The sequence below is a fragment of the Peromyscus californicus genome, unplaced genomic scaffold (genome assembly GCF_007827085.1).
Source record: "Peromyscus californicus insignis strain IS unplaced genomic scaffold, ASM782708v3 Scaffold_5__1_contigs__length_169319896, whole genome shotgun sequence".
In the NCBI taxonomy this organism is placed as follows: Eukaryota; Metazoa; Chordata; class Mammalia; order Rodentia; family Cricetidae; genus Peromyscus; species Peromyscus californicus.
This window is the reverse complement of record NW_026294573.1, coordinates 18875341-18895350: the sequence shown is the minus strand read 5'-3', so window position 1 is coordinate 18895350 and position 20010 is coordinate 18875341. Positions and strand designations below refer to the sequence as shown.

Here is a 20010-nt window from a genome sequence, read left to right as displayed (position 1 = left end):
ACTTCAGCTACCTGAGTGCTGGGATTACAGACATGTGTCTCTATTTGTGCTCAGGATTTTTAAACTCCCCTTTCTAGCAGACTTCCTGGTAGGCATAGGAGTGAACCTAGTTACTCCTAGCATATGGTCTGGGGTGGTCAGATTTCCTGAGAACACGTAGCCAGTGGGCAGGGAAGGTGACATTCAGCCAAAGCTGCACTCTTCACTGTCACCATTCAGATAGACACTAGCCGTGGACTACCCAGCCCTCAAGATCTTTGTTTTAGTCCAGAACATCCTAGACTCCTAAATGTGCTTGACCAGAGCTGCACACAAAGCTGGTGCTCACTAGAGACCCTGACATTCTGCTGAGGATGTGGGGCATCCCTAGTACTGTGGTAGGATGCAGGAAGGGGCCACTCCAACCAAACGCGCAGGTATGTGACGTGGGCCCAGCCTGCCATCAGCCTTCAGCAGCTACCCCTGCTTGGGCAAGAGACACCTCATGGTTGTCCCTGGAAATAATGTGGGACTCTTGGGCTTGGGAGTGACCCAGACCGATGAATGGCTTCATCTGGTAGTTGGCTCAGTTCACTTGTGACTTTCAGGAGTCAGGTCTGCCTCAAAATGTGGCCAGTCACACACATACATGAAATTCCTCAGGGTCCCTTGGGGAGGGAGTCACAGCCAGAACAGGGGTGAGGTAGCATTTATTTGTAAGGAGAAAGGCTCTTGACCACACTCTGAAGCCAGGTCCTCCATACAGAGTAGAGGGGTACATTCTACCTTCTTCCTGTGGGTACCTTTGTTCTAATATAAATGTCCAAGCCAGCTGGTACAAGGTTTGAGCCTCCAGCAGGGTGAGGTAGGGTTCCATGGCCTCCCCAGCAGGGCAAATCCCCACACCCCAGAATGGCGCTGGTGTGAGCCCTGACTGTGCACTAGCTTCACAGATCTCTGTTGTTTTTATTTTGTTTTCATAGCTCCCCTATAAAGAGTAGAGGTTCTCACTCTGGGCTCCAGGTATAGGGTCTTTGTCTGAGACCCCAACAGACAGTCATACTCCATGCAGGTGTCTCTGAAACCCAGACACCTCTGTCATGGTGCGTCTCCAAATTGCTGGTACTAAGAGACCCCATACTACAGGACCACAAGTCTGCAACTGGTTCTGACTTTATGTATGCTACCGTCTCTCTGGACACTGGCTCCTTTAGCAAATAAGGAGGTTGACTAGACATCTCTAGATGTCCTGGCTCTCTGGAATTAAGAAGGTAGAGGCCCAAGGTCAGCAGAGTCTCCAAAGCCAGGACTCCCTTAGGGTTTCAGGCACAGTGTCCTTTCTGGGATGTTCTGGGCTCTGAGAACCTCATTCCCCTTTCCATGAGAAGCCCCAGAAGTAACTTCAGGTGGGAGGCAGCCCTTCACCTGCACAGTGACTTGACTCCCCAAATGATCCAGACACCCAGTAACCATCCTAACTGTGGGTTGAGGTGAGCGATGAGTCCTCAAAGGTCCTCTTATCCAACTCCCCCAACTTACACATAAGTAAACTGTGTTCCAGAATTGTTAAGAAGGCTTGGTCCTACTTAAGCGTTTATTTAATGACTTAATGGCAAAAATGCTATACAAAATAGAATCCCTTCCCGGAAGGAAAAATGGCAGCCTGAAACAGTTACAATATAAGCACTAAGTGTCCTGTTCAAGTTCTAGATTCCAGCCCTTCGCTTTTCCACCCCTGCCTCCAGCCTTAAGGGGAAGCTACCAGGGTTCTGGAATGTCAATAGACATCTGCCCATTGTGGGACAGCAAATCCCTGGAGGGCGGGATGAGGCTTCCTCTTCCCTTGGCCATGCAGACATCACAAGTGGCTCATCAAGGCCTCTTTCATCCAGGCTTCAGTTCTCAGAGCTCCAGCCAGACTCTATCAATTGATCACAGCCAGCACATACAGTCAATGCTGTCTGCTTTCCCAGTGAGTTCAGCCACAGGCATCTCTAACAGAAATGTGTCTGTGCTCTCACGGCCCCGAGGACCTTATTTTAGGTACCGCACCTCATTTCAACCCTGACAAGCCTGTGAGGTACGGTTGTCATTGTACAGACTAGGAAAATGAGGCCTAGAGGCCCTGGGCTCACACACAGCTAAGCTAGGATAGATACTGCCCAGGGTGAGCCTGGGGGCGGGGGCGGGGGCGGGGGCGGGGGGCGGGGTGGGGTTGGGGTTGGCTGTCAGGCATCACCTGCACTTTAGACTCTCCCATTTCCTCCACAGAGCTGCTGGCGTGACGTCTTCCCATTTTGTCTTTTCCAAAGGAAAGGTGCGCTCCTGAACTTTTCTGCCCACCCTCTGCCTCTGCCCCCAAAGCCGCCTCTCCCTGGTCCTGGTCAGTACGAGATTGTGGACTACGAGGGACCCCCTAAGCATTTCATCTCCAGTGCGTCATTTGTGTCCAATACCAGCCGGTGGCCAGTACTGTCATCCAAACCAAGCCTGCCCGGCCCAGGTCAGAGAACTGTCACCCCAAATTTTCTGCTTTGTCATTCCGAGGCCATCAAATACCACCAGTTTATGGGCTGTTTGCTAAACAGGTTACAAGGGTGAGGTGGGCCTAGCAGGTCATGGGCTCACAGTTTCAGAGCCCAAAAATGTTTTGTTTCTGAATATAAAGGCGGCTTTGAACTTGAAACCAAAGCTGGGAGGTCCAAAAGGCCAGGGACTCTGGGTAGCAGTGACTTCACTGGCTGAAGTATGTACCTCACAGACCTCCTTCCCGCCTCTTCCCTCCCCTCCGCTCATCCTTCCCCTCCATTCCTCTCCTCTTTTCTCCTCCCTCCTCTTATCTCGTGTGTGTGTGTGTGTGTGTGTGTGTGTGTGTGTGTGTGTGTGTGTGTGTGTATCTGTGCACGCATTCCATGACCTGAGCGGATGTCGGAGGACAGCCTGTGGGTCCTGGGGATCGAACTCAGGCTCTCAGGCCTGGCAGTAGGTACTTGAGTCATCTCAACACCTCGATTTTGGTTTTGGAGACAAAGTCTCTCCCTGAACCTAAAGCTCCCTCATTGCTTCTGCTAGGCAGCTGGCCAGGGAGCCTCAGGGACAGCCTGTCTTCATGCCGCCCGCCCTGTGTGAGAGTTGCAGGCGCATGCCGTCACCCTGGCTTTTCCATGGTCTCCGGGAGCTGAAGTCAGGTCCTCATGCTCATGCCATTGTTCCAGCCCCAGATGTTGTTTTAGAAGGAAAGGGCCAGGGCATTTGTAAGATTCTCTTAAAACTTCTTATTCTTAAAGATATTGAAGCCTCTAGAATAGACTGGCCAAGGAATTTTAAAGGTAGATAAGGTCTGAAGGGCAAGCTGTCTGTGCTTGGGGCATTTGTGGTGGGGCCGAGTCTCCGGGTGGTGTGCCTTGTTTGTGATGGACACCAGAGACTGAGGGGGTGGTTCTCGGTGGAAGCCACTCAGCTCCTCCCTCTCGACCCATGAGCTGAAGGAACTTGCTCGGAACATCTAGATCTCCTTGAGTTAGCATCCTGAGGGGCCCCCTCCACCAGGACAGGCTCACTCCACAGTGATGGGTGGTCTCTGGGCTTTCCCCACCCATCTGCATCTCTCAAGCCCCCTTGCCTCTCTCTGACGATGGCCAGAGCCGGTGGCATGTGGCATGTGCACAGGAACTGGAAAGCGGAACTGGCAAGGTGCTCACCTTGTCTTTCAAACTCAGCCATTAGGCAAGCACTGTTGACACCCCCATTCTGGGCACCGCTGAGGGCTGAGGTGACTTAGGGACTAGTGCTGGCCTCCAGGGGCATCTGTCCGGCAGGAGAGAGCCCCTCCCTCGCTCTTTCACCCACAGGCAAGGAAGTGGTTCCCAGCTTTGGTTTTGCGATATATGAAAGTCAGGTCAGTGAGGCCTCAGTCTTGCCCTGGAGGGCATCTGAGCAGTGCAGAAGAACAGTGTCTAACACTGTTAGAGCTCTGGAGGCCTGGGGATGGGTGTGGCTCCTGGTCTGGCTGTTTTGCTAGGTCCTCTGGGAATGGTGTCTTGAGCACGGAGAGGTTCCTGATGCATAGACCCCAAGGCAGTGCTCCAACAGGCCATTTCTGTTGCTGTGGTCACCTCCATCAAGATGATCCTGAGGGTATGCTGGGAGGATGCACGTGTACACATCTGTCCTCACGCCTCCAGCAGGCACAAGTCAGCCTGGACCCATGGGCTCCCCTCAGTAGCTTCTTCCTGAGAGGACACGGGAGAGATCCTGGCACAGTGGCTCCCAAGTCTTGTTTGCTGGAGAAATATGTCTTGCAATGGCCGTGGCTTTCAGGTTTTTTTTGGGAATTTTTGAACTAACACAAAAACCTACCAGCTAAACGCTCTCTTCTTTAAGAATACTGTTTTACTTGAAATGTTCATTTCACATTTTCTAGAAAGCAGTATTGTAAAGTTGGTTCTGTTATAGAAGTTATAAAGGGTCGAAGAATCAGAAGCCACAGTTCAGAGGCCAAGGTTAAGAACCACATAACAGGGCTGCAAGGATGGCCCAGTAGGTCAAGTGCTTGCCATACAAGCACCCACGCAAAAGCCAGAATCGATGGTGTGAGCCTGTGACCCAGGATGGAGACAGATAGAGTTGAAGGTTTGGTGGGGGACCTTGTCTCAAAATAAATTAAAAGTGGAGATGGGTAGAGGAAGATACCCGAAGGTGACCTCTGCCCCTACCCTTAAAAAAAGAGAGCCACATAACACAAGTCCAGTCGCCTCCTCTCCCTGTCTTTCAACACATGTAAGCTGCAGGGCAGGAGCAGAGCTCCCTCGCCCTTCCCAGCTCTGAGGCTGGGTCTGGCCCCTCCAGCCACCTCTCTCCCTTTTGATATCATTTCTTTCTTTCTTTTTAGCCACATACAAGCCAGAGATCCCAGGGAAGCAGTCCTTCCTCTACAATGAGGACAACAAATGGATCCCAGCCATCTAGTGATGCCACAGAAGCTGGCGGGAGGCTCCTCCAGCCAGGCCCCCGACCCTGCTCCCCAAAACATCCATCAGCAGAACACGCCTTTCCTCTGTCACCCAGCCCGGGGTCACATACTGTCTGGAGCTGCCTTCTGGGGACTGGCCACCCCTGCCCCTCCCATGCATTCCTGAACAGAAAGGAGGAGCAGGCAGAGTTCTCTGGCTACCTCGATGTCAGCCTTCAAGCTGGTTTTGGTGACTCGCCTCCCCAGAGTTAAGGGATCTTGAAGCACGGACTCTGATGTGGCGCCCCAGCCTACTGCCGAGACAGCCTGTGGTGAATTCCTTGCTTAGAAGCCAGTCAGCCAGGACTCTGAGACCTGGTCCATGGGCCCTGACCTCCAATTGCCCTTGACTTCTGGGAGGCAGGAGGCTTGGAGGTGCCTGCAACAGAAACACAGGGATATTCCCTGGGCACCCCTGCCCTCAGCTATGACTTGTTATCACACAGTAAGAACATGGAAACCGGTCATGAATCACTCATCAACCATGGACTTGTAGGCTCTGTATTCATCAGCAGACAAGGCAGGACCCAGCTGGAGCTGGAGGCCTGGAACCATGGTCCCCAGCGCAGGGAGGACCTGTGTCCCTTCCTGCATGTTCTCACTTCCCCAACCTTGCCTCGCCTTCCTGACTTCCCACTCCAGTTCTGAGAAAGCATCAGTTTCTAAGTTGAACGGTGTCTCTAACAGACCATGGCAATGGCTAGAGGAAGAGCTGACCAAGAACCGAGACGAAATTAAACTGATCATACATCTTCTCTTTCCCCAGATGTTGATAATGTGTGCCACTTTTCTAGATGGAATCCTCCTGGGCTCCCTTCCCTCCTCCAGCCCCTGATCCTCTTCTGGGATGCCTGGGCCTCTTGCTTCCCAGGGCCCCTTCCTTGAAGTTCTCCGGGAACTATGCATCCTGGGCCTCCCATCCAGACTGGCTTCCTGATTGGCTTTTCTCTTGGGGTTGGGGCGGGGCATGAGGAAGAGGGAGGGAAGGGATGAAGAAACTTATCCAAATAAATGGAATTATTGCTTCTCACAGAGCTGGGCTCTTTGTGAACTTCAGATTCCTGCAAGCTAGGGCTTTGGAATGATGAGGTAGCCTGGTATAACCGGGCAGCATGAGGGCTTCTGATCATACTGATCCTGGGGACTGGCTGGCCTGAAGTCCCCTGGTCCTGGGTCACATTGGGCAGAGGCTGGCAATGTACTGGAAAGTTACATCAGGCCTCTTCAATCATCCTGATGCTCCACTGAGTAATGATTGTCTCTCCAAGTAGACCATGAAGCAGGCTACTCCGAGGCGGTGAGAAGGACGGGGCTCACCATACCCTCTAGAATTCACTGTCCGGGCCGGGGCTGGGCTGAGGCCCTGAGCTCTGATGGTCTGTGTGATGGTCCTCCGACACTCTGAAGATGTCCCAAGCTGCTCACAGTTCTGTCTTGACCCCCAGATGGACGTTAGGCTACCTGGGAGCAGACACAGGTCCCACACCGGGGTCATGCCCAGTTTGAATCTCAAAAGCTTTGATTTAATTGAATTGGGGCACGGGATCAGTTAGTTTTCTTGTTGCTTGACCAGAATACCTGACAGAAGGAATGGCAAATCAGTGTGAGCATGTCCTCCATGGTGATGGGGACAGTGTGGTGGTCGGGACAGTTCAGGATGTGGTAGCCGGAGTGAGCATGAGATGGCTGTCACTCTGTAGTCACAGGAAGCAGGTGAATGCTGGCACTCAGCTGGTTTACTCCTTCCTCCTGTCCCCCAGTCCCTGAGATGGTGTCACCTACATTCAAAGTGAGTCTTTATCCTTCAGTTAAACTTTCACAGACATGCCCAGACTCAAATCCAGACATTGTTATTAAAGTTTTTTTTTAATTTACTTCTAATTTTTTGATACAAGGCCTCCATCTGTAGTCCATTGTCGTGAAACTCCAGAGCCTCTTTTCTTAGGCTCCTGAGTGCTGGGATTACAGCCATGCAGCAGCATGCTGACTTACGAAGTCCTGTGTGTGCCTGGGACAGAGCTAGCTGGACCCAGGATGCTCTGCTATTTTTACCACAGGGCTTCCCCAGTGATAATGCACACACAAATCACTAGGGTATCATGTTAGAATTCAGACTCAGTGGGTCTGGGATGGGGCCAGAGAGCCTGCATTTAGACATATTCCAGGTGATGTCAATGCTGCGTGCCTGAGAGCCGTGCTTAGGGTAGCCAGGTCTGAAACACACTCAGCTCCTCATCTTGCTTCTTCTACTGGTTCATCCATCTTTTGGTTATTTTCCCTCTCCTCACTCTTCTTGTGCTGGGTGGTTTTATGTCGACTTGACACAAGCTAGAGTCATCTGAGAGATGGGAACCTCAATTGAGAAAATGCCTTCATAAAGCCAGGCTGCAGGCAAGCCTTAGGGCATTTTCTTAATTAGTGATTGACGTGGGAGGGTCCATTCCATTGTGGGAGGGAACACCCCTGGCCTGGTGGTCCTGGGTTCTATAAGAAAGCAGGGTGAGTGAGGCAAGGAGAGCAAACCGGTAAGCAGCACTCCTCCGTGGCCTCTGCATCCGCTCCTGCCTCTGGGTTCCTGCCCAGTTTTAGGTTCCTGTCTTGGCTTCCTTCAGTAGGTTCCTGTCTTGGCTTCCTTCAGTGATGAACAGTGATGTGCAAGTGTAAGCTCAATAAACCCTCCCCTCCCCAAGCTGCTTTGGTGTTTCATCACAGTGATGATAACCCTGACTAGGACGCCTCCCTTCCTCATTCTTACCTGCTTTACCCTTACTCTCTTGCTATAAATCCACGGGGCAGCAGTTACCTGAGGACAGGTAGCACTCTCCCCACCTGCCAACAGCTACCCTCCTGAAGAGAGAGCTGTCGGTAGGGCCCTGCCGCATCGGTAGGGCCCTGCCGCAGCTCCGCAGCTCGTTCCTCCGTTCCTCCCAGCTTTTCACTTTGGGGAACGGCAATCTTGTGAAGGCATCCCTGGCCTCCTGGCTTTCTCTAAGGGCAGGAATAACCTTTTCAAGGCTTGTAGAACACTGCCCTTGGGGCCAGGTGACCTTTTTAGCTTGAGAACCCTCATCTATGTTCTGGTGGCTTGCTGGAGGCTGTGGATGCACAGGGTGTGGAGGCTGCCAGCACCCCGTTCTGTGTTCTGCAGCAGGTGCGCGCTGAGGCTACTGATGCCTCTGTGCGCATGTGCCAGCCGCAGAGACCCAAAGGCATCCGTGCCTCTTTTGTGTCAGCCTCGGTTGCACACTAGGATCATCTAGGGAACTTCAAAAAGTGCATTGCCTGGACCTTCATCCAGAATGCTGATTTAGGGAAGAGGGCAAGGTAGAGGGTGCCCAGATGATTCCGATACACCAGCGAGGAATACCCCAGGTTTCCTCCTCGCTCTGGGCAGAAGCTGTGCAGCAGGAAGCTAAGAAGGAACTCCGCACACACGGAGTCCTGGGGTGTGCTTGGTACTGTCCGTCGCTGCTTTGCCCTACCATCCTACCACCCTCACACATGACTTAGCTCTGATGCCTAGTGCTGTGTCCCAGCAGCAGGGAAGCCTAGCTAGGTGGAGGCATCCCTGAATGCTCCACAGTGTCACTTGAGCAGGGCTGTACCAACCATGTCGAAGCGCCAGGCAAAGGAAGCATAGATAATGCAGATCCTGTCTTTAAAATCTTGAGATTAAAAAATATATATATTTAATTTTTTTTTCATTTTACATACCAACCACTGTTTCCCCTCCTTCCCCTTCTCCCACTCCCTCCCATCTACCCTCATCCCACCCCTATCCACTCCTGGTAGGGGGTAAGGCCTCCCTTGGGCATCACAGGCTGGTATACCAAGTTGGGGCAGGACCAAGCCCCTCCCTCCTGCATCAAGGCTGAGTAAGGCATCTCACCATAGGGAACGGGCTGTGAAAAGCCAGTTCGTGTACCCAGGATAAGTCCCAGTCCCACAAACAGATCAAGCCACACAACTGTCACCCACATTCAGAGGGCCTAGTGTGGGTCCATGGAGGCTCCCAGCTGTCAGTCCAGAGTCTGTGAGATCCCACTAGCTTGGGTCAGCTGTCTCTGTGTTTTTTTTCCATCATGATCTTGACCCCCCCCCCCTTTGCTCCTATAATCCCTCCTCCTCCCTCTCTTCAACTGAATTCCAGGAGCTTGGCCTTAATTTTAAAATGACTTTAGATTGGGCATTATTGGGCCCACCTGTAATCCTAGTGTTCTGCACAGTGAGTTTAAGATTAGCCTGAACTACACAGTGAGACCCTGTCTAATAAATAACAACAAATAATAATAACCATCTCCCAACGCACTAAACTACAATCTAATTGCATTGCTGGATCCCCTGGCATCCTGTCATTGTGTCTGAGGCCCGCTCCTCACTGGTGTAGCCTGCATCCCAGGGCTGACTGTAGGCAGGGCTTGTGTATGGATTCTGTTGAAACTGGAAAGTTCTCCAGGAAGCTTAGTTCTTAAACTTTAAAAACAAAAGTATGCATAAATGGTGCACAGACATACATGAAGGCAAAACACCCATATACATAAAATTTTTAAAAAGTCTTCTTCAGACAGACACAAGAAATTCTAATTCATGGGAAGCAGAGCTCCTGACCCTTCCCCACATCAGGGGCCTTTGACACTCACTGGAGAGCCTGAGGCTCAGAGGCAACCGCTGAGACCAGTGAGGACCACACTGTGCATTTTATTGCTAGGAAATGGAGTAGATTTGGCTGTGGAAAGGAAGAAAAGGAGGGAGGGAGGGAGGGAGGCAAGAAGACCTTCCTTTTGATCTCTTCCCTGGACAACATGAGGCTTGGTCTGCAGGTCCCCCTTGCCCCAGAGGAGTAGACACCCTCCCATGGCTGGATACAGCGTACCAATATGATGTCACTGCTGTGTGGTTGGGATGTATCGTTGCCTTTGGGGGCAGTATGAGTTGGATCCAGAGAGGAGAGGAGAGTCTGGAGAGTAGGGCCAAAGTTGGCCCAGGTCTCGGATGCATGGGTCCCAGCCTCAGGACTCTGTCTACTGGCCTCTCTGTGAGGGCCTCACCATTGCCCTGTGAGCCTTTCCAGGCCTACTGTCGGCATCAAGGATCCCCCTCCTGACAAGCAGTCTTGTGAGACCTCATGTGGATTCTACGGCCTGTCGGAATGAGCTCCTCTGTTCAGAGTGCTGTGCTCATTCTCAGCCTTCAAGTGCAGGACAAGATGCCCTTGAACAAGGCCACAGTGAACAGACAAAGAGGAAGGAGCCCTCCACCTGAGCCTCTCTTCTGGCTGGAGACTCCCAGAAGGAAGGAGCGTGTGAAGCTGGGGACGTGTGCACAGGTAGGCTTTTATTACTAAATCCTATGATATACAAAATGCATAATAGAATAACAGCTAAAAAAATAGTCCAAGAAATATGAAATCCATATTTTTGAAATGATAAAAATGTAACATAAACATACAAAATGCTGCATATATATACAATATATTTATATATATATATATAACATAATGAAAACTGTAAATAAGAAATGTGTACAACAGTAGGTGGCAAGGGGGTTTGTTCCTGTCAGTTCCATGATGCTGACTGACTTCCATCTTGTTCTGAGGAAGTCAGTGAGAAATACAGTTTCCTCTCCAGTGTCCTTAAAAAGGTATTTGTTCTGAAAGTCAAGAGTTTTCAAGTTAATTAGCCAAAGAGTGAGAATTCTTTGGTCTGAAGGGGCAGAAGGATAGAGAGGGTCAGAACCCATCAGAGTGGCCGGCGTAACCCTGCAGAGAGGCTGCGGTGACCCCCCAGGGCCTCTGCGAGGGAACTCAGAAGAGAAGGCAGGCTGTTGTGTTGACCCGGACGTCTGGTCTCTGGGGGATGGGCACTTGCAGGAATCTCTGGAGTGAGTTCAAGTCTGGAGGGGACATTTAGATCCTGGGACCTCCATCGTCCCTCCCTGGCCCTGACATCACTGAGTTTGTGGCTTGAGAGACCTCTACCCGAGAAAGGCATTTCAAGTACCGGCGCTGACCCGTGAGGACAGGTTGTGTGTGGCCTGAGCCAGGCCCTGGGTGGGGATGGGATGCTTGAGGCTGGGCCCTCACAGCTCCTTCAGGATGATCTGGATCTTGCCGTCCAGCTCTCCCATGTCCAGCAGGAAGGCCACGTGGTTGCTGTAATGCTGGATGATGTTGTTGTCCATGTTGACCAGGATTCTGGAAGAGCGAGGAGGGAGACATGGTTGAAGCGTGGCAAGCCCCTGTGTCCCGGGCCTCTGAGTAACAAGGATGATAGCCACACTGTAGGCACCTCAGAACCAGGCTGTAAGGTGGGCATTCCCAGTGGCCAAGTCTCCGCTCACACCCAAGCCTGCCAGTCATACCATGCTGGTGTCTGCTGGTGGACCGCCTCCCTTCTGAGGAGCTGAGTGCGGGTACTTTTGAGTGACTGAGGCACAACTCTGGGAGAAATGCTGTGTTCTTTAGTCACTAGACTGGGGACATGGACTTTAAATTCAAGTTCAGGAGGTGTGACAATCTGGGTTTAAGGAAAGGCTACCCTGAGCCATTCAGGTGTGCCTGCCTGAGCCAGAGGCAGGGGCCATACAACACCCCTTCCAGTTGACTCCTGTTAAGGTGAAAAGTCAAGTAATAGACTGGAGGGATCCTCCAGGCAGGGATCTGGCCAGCCCAAGAAGTAGACTCTCCATGGCTATAGACTCTGAAAGGACCCAAATCATAGTTTATGCCAAGGGGTGCCCTGTAAGAGCTGCTTCCCTGATGGGAAGTCACCTGGAGGTGACCTGAGCATCACTTAGTCCCTTCCCTGCTAATCTTCTGAGTAGGTAATGGAATTGGATATATACATTCAACCATACATACATCTGTCTGTCCGTCCATCCATCCATCCATCCATCCACCCCACCCCACCTCTTTCCTCTATCCACCCATCCATCTGTCCTCCATATACCCATTCATCCCTCATCCCTCAGTCTTTGCTAGATCCTTTTTTTCTCTTTCTTTTCTTTTTCTTTTATTGGTTTTTCAAGACAGGGTTTCTCTGTGTAGCTCTGGATGTCCTGGAGCTCACTCTATAGGCCAGGCTAGCCTCGAACTCAGAGATCTGCCTGCCTCTGCCTCCTGAGTGCTGGGATTAAAGGCAATAGTCACCACTGCTTGGCTACTGGACCCTTTCATGTGCAGAACATTGCTCCAAAAATAACAGCTGTGTGGAGATTAACTGGACCTGAATTCTGCCCACCAGAATTTCACACAGAAAGGGAGACTGAGTTTTTATAACTAAGTCACTCTAGTTCATAGAATGGAGAAGCTGAGGTTCAAAGAGGTAAAGTTATTCTGTGACTGCAGTTAGTAAACAGCAGAGCTCAGGATTTAATCTAGACCTTTGTCTCTCTCTGATATCATTTTTAAAGATAAGGGAAAAGAACTACAAAATCCTATAAATTCAAGTTAGGAAGTGGAAGACAGAAGGGAACCAAAAATCCATGTTTGGGAAGAGCTCGGGTAGATGCCTCCTGTTGTGAGGACTCAGGGGAGGGCGGTGGGGACAGTGAACCTGAAGGAGCCCACGGTCTATACCCTGCGTTCTCTGCCAGCACCAGCCTAGCAGCAGCTTCTTCTTTTGGGGGAAAAGGTTGGAGCTGGGACTCCCAGAGGCTGGAGCTGGCAGGACCCCGCACTCCAAGGGGATTCTCCCACCCCTCCCGTCCAAGGTGATCTTCATCTGGGGGGCTGGAGGCTAGAGACAAGCCAGAGAGCAGGGCTGGATGGGGAAGAGAGGGTGTGCTCTGGCAACTTAAGGGTTGGGCTGTCTGTTTCCACAGTGGCATCAATCAGTCTCCAGGAACTGGGCAAGTGTAGGAGTGTCTCTGGGGCAGTGGTGTGAAGGTGGACCCTCCCGTAAGAGGTTAGTGATGACTGGGTTCCAAGCGGCAGGGGCTTGTCAAGAGCTATTGCCACTTCCGAGCTTCCAGCCTCTTTTGCCAGCATCAAGTTAAACCCCTGGCCCACGGCCAACAAAAACAGTGTATTGGTTAATCTTTCAAGCACTCTGTGATGCTTGTAAAATTGATTTTATCTACCTTGGTCGGGAGGACTTTGGGGAGGGTTTATGAGAACAGACTAGGCTTGGGGCTAGAAAGTCCACCTTTCTCTGATGTGGACATATATTTGAATGAACTTGGATTTGGAAATATGCTCTTTCAGACCTTGGAGACCATCTTTGGGCTGAGGTTTTCATGACCATGTGGGCCATGGAGTGATGCCCTGGTCTGTAGAGCTGGGCAAAGAAAGTAGCTAGGCTGGCTGCAGACGTCATTGGCATATTTCTTAGTGGTCAGAGGAACAAGGAGAGGGGATGAGATCAAACTGTGGGGGAGTGCATTTTAGGATGCTGAGAATCCCTTTTGCGAGTCCCTAACTCAGGACCACTACTTTGAACCCCAGCTTCTTCGTCTGTAGGAACAGGGAAGATCCCACCAAGCTCGAAGCCTGGTAAGATGATGCCAAGCATGACTGAGTTCAGCATCTGGCCGGAGGGAAGAGCTTCTACAACGGAAGTCATTTACAATGACAGTTGGTGCAGCTGTCGGGGTTGATGGGAAGGCCTCCAGCAAAAGAGCCAGGAACTAGAGAGACGCGATCCTCACAGCTCATGGCTTCTCTGTCATACACAAAGGCTATCCCTGGCCCCTGAGCTTGGCCTGGGGTGGGATCTGCAGGGGAGCCCGGCACTGGAGAGGCAGGAAGTAGGGTGTGTGGGCGTGGCACTAAAGAAGTGGGACCCGGGCTTGTCTGGGCAAGCAGACATTAAGTAGATTCTACTCCCGTGTGTGAGCCCCCGTGTGAAACCGAAACTTGGTGGGAGGTGGAGGACGGGGTGGGGTGAGGTGGGGTGGGGTGGGGTGGGGTTGGGGGAGACCCCACACAGACAAAATCCTCTAGATTCTCATGCAATCCAAACCAAATGGGTCTTTTTCTACATCCCAGCCTTCTGCATGGGAGGCTAGCTGGGAGCCAGAGTAGGCTAAGGTGAGCTGGGCTGGAGGCAGGAAACCAGGCCTGGACATGGGCTTTAGCGGGCAAGGCTTTCTCCATGGGAGAATGCACAGACCACAGTGTGGGTCGTGTGCAGGTGCAGCTGGAGTTTGATCATCTAGAGGGGTCCAGCTATGCTCTAGGCAGAGCAGCTGGAGGACAGGGAGGTCCTGAGGGGGTATGGCCTGCTTCTCTTCTGCCTACTCAGCCTGCAGGTGGAAGAGGCTCTTGGAGCTTCTTTGACCGGGATTTCCCACTTAACCGCCCCTCCCCGGCCCATCAAATTCCCCCTTTGGCTCCTATCAGCTGCCCCTTCCCATGATGCTCTGCCTGGGGTGGCTTTCCTGGGCCTTCACACCTCACCATGCCTTTGCTCACTACCCCACCCCTGCTTATCATCTCTGAGCCTCAGTTTCCCTGCCCGTAAAATATGGGTCATGTTATCTACCTGCCAGTCCGACAGGAGGGTTAAAGGAGATAAGCTTAGTCTGATGACAGACATACAGGAGTCAGATGAATGGTGGCTGCAATAGCAGACACTATAATAATAAAAATAATAATAAAGGACTTTGTTCTCCTGTGGTTTGGGGACTTGAACTTGGGTCTTCCAATGAGTGACCTTGTACTTCCTCTCTATACCAGTTATGTCACTCCTGAGAGGACCCCTGAACTGCTACCCCCCCACCCCATGCTTCCTGCTTAGGTGTAGTGTCTGGTTTCTGCAGGTCGAGAGGTGACCATGGCCTTGGCTTGACTGGGGGCGGGGGGACTCTCCACCGACACTGAGCATGCTCTCTGCAACCCCACCACGGCCGAGTACAGACTTGGCAGGGCTGAATCAGCACTCACCCTCGCTTGCATTTCTTGTAGACTTTGCAAATATTCTCCTCGGGGAGTCCGTACTTCTCAGAGATCTGGAAGGAAACAGTAGGGTTTCACTGCCTGAGGCCATAATGGGATTTATACATACTTTATACCACGGCCTTTTAGGCTATAAAAGTAATATACATATCGGGAAAACAAAGGACAACAGTTCTAGTTCCCCAAGGTGAGCACCATCAGCCTCTGAGTGTATACTTCCCCTTGGTGCTCTGTGTGTATGCCCAAGTTTACACCACACGTAGGGGGCTGACATCTTGTATGGTCTTATGATACGTTGTATCACAAACACATAGCAAACTGCATTTTAGTGTCTATAAAGTATCTGCCAAGCATCAGCTGCTTCCCTGGGTTCTCACCTAGCAGCTGACGTTTGTATCTGTGCTGAAGGATCGATCTTTACTAGGCAAACTCTTGGTGGTGTCGGCACCCCATAGGACAGACTAGATGTAATACCTTCAGGATAGGTCCTGCCATGTACCAAAGCCTCCATGAGTGGGCTCTGTCGCTGTCTTGGGAGCAATGGGCACGCTCCTGGCGCTGCTGTGAGGTGGGGTAACCCACATGTTCCTCTTCTGGGCAGGAGTTAGTAATTGCAGTCGATGGAGGCAGAACACCGAGTGCCCAAGCCTGGCTCAGAGGCTAAAAGCCCATTATGTCCACGTGGGAGTGTCCTCTCCAGCTGAGGCTCTAAGGCTGACCAAGCAAGCAGACTGAGCCCAGGCCAGTGGTCCCTTCCTGCGCTGGAGTTGCAGAACTTTTGGTGGTTGTTTGAGACAGGGTCTCTCTACATTGCCCTGGCTGTCCTGGAACTCACTATTTAGAGCAGGCTGGCCTTGAACTTATAGCTATCCAGCTGCTTCTGCTTCTGGAATGCTGGGGTTAAAGGTGTGCTCTACCACACCCCGAGAGTTGTAGAACTTTGAACAGCATTCCCATGTCTCTCAGTTTCACTTTGGGGAAATGGGTGTGGGAATAGGTTGGGTATGCATAGAATGGCTCTGAAAGGATTAGGTCTGGCCCGCTGTCGGGGCTCGGTCAAATACCGGTGCCTCATGGAACTGGCAGCCTTGGAGCTGCAGCCCAGCCCAGGCCTGGGACGCCAGTAGCAGGCAGCCCTCTGGGAATTTCAGAAAAAGGGTCAGGTTCAGTGTCCTGGTTAGATTGACAGAGATCCCTCTAAACTAGAAATGTCCCTAGATTTTACTTCAACGGCAGTGTAGCTGGATGCTGCCAGGGAGCAGATCTCAAGTCTGTCTACGGAAGACCTTGGGAACAAACTGGGTAGAGGTAGTGGGGGCTGTCTGGAAAAGTGGCAAGCTCTCCACCCCTGGAAACAGAGAAGTTAAGAGCGGGTGCAGATGACGCTAATCCTGTAAATGGCTCCTTAGCCCAAATATTCTGTCTCTATTCAAGTGACATAATTGACTTTTTGTGAGCCCAATTTCCTGGGGCTGATGCCAAGCAGACTGACAATGTTACGAGAACAGGACTGCCCAGAGGGCAGACAGCTTGGACTGGCCTGGCACTTATGCCACTTTTGGCAAGTCTCTGACCTCTTGGAGTGAGGGGGTGCTAGACAGTGTCCAGTGGAGAAAAGGGGAAGCAGGCACTCATGGCAAACATAACCAACTGCCTGACGTGTGAGCCTCCTCCAAGCAGCCCATGAAGGTGGCTGAGGGTCCCCCAGCTACACGTGCTGGGCTGTCCTAAGAGGTTCCACCTTCAAGTCCAAGGCCCTGATGACCCTGGTAGCCAGACACCATGCACTTGTCCAAACTGGGCTGTTCTGCCTGCTCTCAGGTGGCTGGGGGATGGGGAAGGTCTCCTTGCCCAGATACAGTCATCCTCCGCCACCCCCAAGTCTTGCAAGTAGGAGGAATGAGGCCCCCTGGGAGGGAAAAATGAATGTCTCTGGGCCCAGCCTTTTTGTGTGTGGGGGTTTCATTCCCATTAAAACAGAAACAGGTTTGCAAAGCCAACAAAAGCCCTGGCCTGTCAGATGGCAGCCATCAGATTAAGGAGGATTTATGGTGTGTGTGACTCTCAGGGTGGTGCAGGGTTCTGACAAGGTGATAAGATCGGAAGGCACACCCCCTAGCAGGGCCCTGGCCCTCTGTGGGGTTGGAAAAGTAGCCCACCAGAGCCCTCCTGTGGGAAATGAGGCACCTTACCGCATTCCTCAGGCCCTTCAGGTCCGGGGTCTTCAACATGAGTGCGTCAAACACCTCCTCTGTCTCCCTCCGCACATACAGCAGAACTGAAAACCAATGGGACACAGGATGCTGAGCGTGGGAGGCTCTCGGCAGGCAGAGAGGGGTCTCAAAAGGCAAGACCTGAATGTAAGCATGCAAGCTTGCATCCAGCCCTTTCTAGACTGCCCTGACTTTGGGGTGGAGGGGGTTGAATCTTGGGTCTGGCTCTACTACCTTTCAACACTGTTGAGCCTTCTTTATGTGTAAATAGGGCTCTTGCTCATTACTTCAGAGCTGCCTCTGGAATCAGGGACAGTGTTCAGAAACCCCCTAAGTACTTGGCTAAGCTTGGTTCCTGGCTGCTGGTGGAGCTTCCCTAAGGTCATCTAAGCCTCCAGGGGCTTCTGTGCCCCACCTCCAAATCAAAGATTTAAGGATGTTAAGCCAGACAACCAGCCATGGGAGCCCACCATACTCTTATCCACTTAGAGAACTGTGAGCCTCGCCTGGCCTCACAAGCTTGTTGCCTGCGCCGGCTGCCCTGGGACAGCCATGTCCAAACAGGGGCAAAGCCACAGATGTCCTCTGTTTTTCTGTGACCACCTGTCCAAGCCCTAGAGTGTTCTCAGCCATCCCCAAATCTTGGCCTAAACATACTCCAAGGAGTGAATCAGGCCTTGGGTGGTGTGGACTTCAGGAAAAGCCTCATGGGGTGGGTGGGTGGGGCTTCTGAGAAGGCTCTGCAGGGGCATGTGGAAGGGCTCGGAGAGACCCCGAGGGCTTAGGCTACCTCTCTGAAGGTCGTCTTCCTTGGCCTGTTTGGAGGGAAGGACCTCAAACTCCTCGGCGAAAGGTGAGCAGGTACGCTTCAGGGGCAGCCTGTGGGGACAGCAGAGAGGGAGGGACCGGTGAGGACAGCTGCCCCTCCAGGGGCCCTTGGGACAGGGAAAGCCCCAGGAAGGGATAGCAAAGCATCAGGATAGAGGTGAAGCCCTAAACCTGGGAGGGAGCAGGTCTAGCTGGGTCAGAACCCAGCCCTGCCACATGCCGGCAGCACGCTGGACTGGAGTCCTCTCCTTGACCGCAGGTGACAGATTTGAGCAACAGGGCATGGAGAGAGATGTCATGCTACAGGAGGTGGCCTGACTTGCATGGTCTTAATCAAAGCGGACTGTTAGCACCATCCATGTTGTTTCTTCTAGAAGAAGCGAGCTATGGAAGGGGAGAGCCATGGGAGGAGTGTGCACTGTGGAGTCTGGAGGGAGACCAGCTTTGGTTCAAGTCCTGTCCCTGCTACTTAACAGCCGGACGAATAGGAGTAAGCTGCACTACTTCGCTGAGCCCTGGTTTCTTCACTAGGGAACCACCATGACTCTGTCTTTCTGACCCACCAAGGTTGGTATGAGGTGATGAGAGAGAGAATTTGGAGCGAAAACCCCATATAAAACATACACGCTGTTTATAGGGGAGAAATGGATTCCAGCAGATGACTTGCGTGTAAAGCCAAGCTGATTGCGGCCACACACTCATGCTGCCCTGCCCTCCTGCCTCACCCTTCACACATTCAGGGGTCCCCCAGGGCTGCCAGAGCAAAGGCTGTGACTGACAGGGAAAGGCATGGGCGACTGTGGCCTCTGGAGGTGATGTGTTGGGGAGCAGGGTATCCAGCATAGGTCTGCTTTGTGCTCCCCGAGCGTGTATCCCCATCTCAGGGACCTTTCTTTGCCTTTTATTTTTTACAAGCAGGTGTCTCACCAGAGATCTGCCAACTTTCCATGTAAGGCAAGCCTATAAAAACCTAGGCGGTTTCAGTGGGAAGGATCTAGGCCTAGCTCCCAGCAGCAGGGGAAAGACAGGAGGCAATGTGAGGGATACAGGGACTGGAGAAGGACAGGACCCCTGGCTACTCTCTTCCCATACCTGTCAGCGCTGCTGTGTCCCGCTGAGGGGGCAACCTGCGACAAGAAGAAAAGACATTTCTGGTCAGGCACAAGAAGAAAAATTAGAGCAGCCTGGGAGGGAAGGGGGATGGGTACCACGTTAGAGCCTTCCCTGCATGCTCTGCACAGAGAAATCCCTAAGTGAACTGGGGTCTCCAGTCAGGAAGAACTGTCCAGCTCAGGCTGCTGAGTCAGGGACTCAGGGTCACAATGGAATTGTTGCCGTACTACTGGCAGAGTGGTGATTCCAGCCAACCCAGAGGCAGGGAGCTGCGGCTAGGGGGCCTGCAGCTGGGGACCAGTGATAACGGGGAGATGGAGATGAAGCAGTGCCCGAGCACACTGGGTGCCCGCTGCTGCCGCTGCTATGCTGTCCAGTGAGCATCACCCAGAGGGGGCAGGGGATGGCTCAGGGCCACACTGTACTCTGTTCCTTTCTCCAGGGCCAACTCTTCCCCACTATATGCAGACACTGGCCTCCCACAGAATATCTGCCTACCCAGCTGGGGCCACTAGTCCTAAATGAGCAACCTCATTCCTGGGGCCTCAGGCTACAGATGGAACCAATAAAAAAGGGCTGATGTCACTGCCTTGGCAGTGGCGGGGGTGGGGGGCGGGGCAGGGGGCAGGCTGCTTCCAGGAGAATGGAAAGGACGGGATAGGCTTATGGGTGTGTCTGAGCTACGTTGTCCAGCTCTGTGATATACTCCGAAGTCAGACACCATTCACAGATCAGGCAATGTGACTCCATCTGCCCATGCTCCTGAGGAGCCATGGGAGCTGGGCCTTCAAGAGAAGGCTAGCTGATAGAGATGTAAGCAGATGGAAGTGAGGCTGGCTGCTGGCCTTGTCTGGCAAAGGGAACAGATGGTTTCCCTCAAAGGATGGCCAATCAAGAGGGAGACAACGAAGCTGAGTTAAGGCCTGGTGACTCCTGGCCATAGATGCTCGGTGATGGCAACCCTGTCTGGG

General features: G+C 52.3%; 2 protein-coding genes across 9 annotated transcripts in view; one reads left to right on the top strand and one right to left on the bottom strand.

Moving 5' to 3' along the window:
- Window positions 1-6022, top strand: part of Stpg1 (sperm tail PG-rich repeat containing 1) — a 44664-nt gene extending 38642 nt beyond the window's left edge. For all 8 annotated transcript variants that reach the window (XM_052715315.1, XM_052715319.1, XM_052715316.1 and 5 more), the window contains 2 exons: window positions 2292-2482; window positions 4871-6022. In XM_052715315.1, the coding sequence (XP_052571275.1) occupies window positions 2292-2482; window positions 4871-4947 (268 nt within the window). In that variant the 3' untranslated portion in view covers window positions 4948-6022. The remainder of the gene's footprint in view (window positions 1-2291; window positions 2483-4870) is intronic.
- A 4334-nt stretch (window positions 6023-10356) lies between these two features.
- Grhl3 (grainyhead like transcription factor 3) overlaps window positions 10357-20010 on the bottom strand; it is a 32336-nt gene continuing 22682 nt past the window's right edge. Inside the window, exons 12-16 of the mRNA XM_052718332.1 lie at window positions 19019-19053; window positions 17889-17977; window positions 17078-17163; window positions 14874-14938; window positions 10357-11183 (exon numbers count right to left, since the gene is read on the bottom strand). Of these exons, the coding sequence (XP_052574292.1) occupies window positions 11069-11183; window positions 14874-14938; window positions 17078-17163; window positions 17889-17977; window positions 19019-19053 (390 nt within the window). The 3' untranslated portion in view covers window positions 10357-11068. The remainder of the gene's footprint in view (window positions 11184-14873; window positions 14939-17077; window positions 17164-17888; window positions 17978-19018; window positions 19054-20010) is intronic.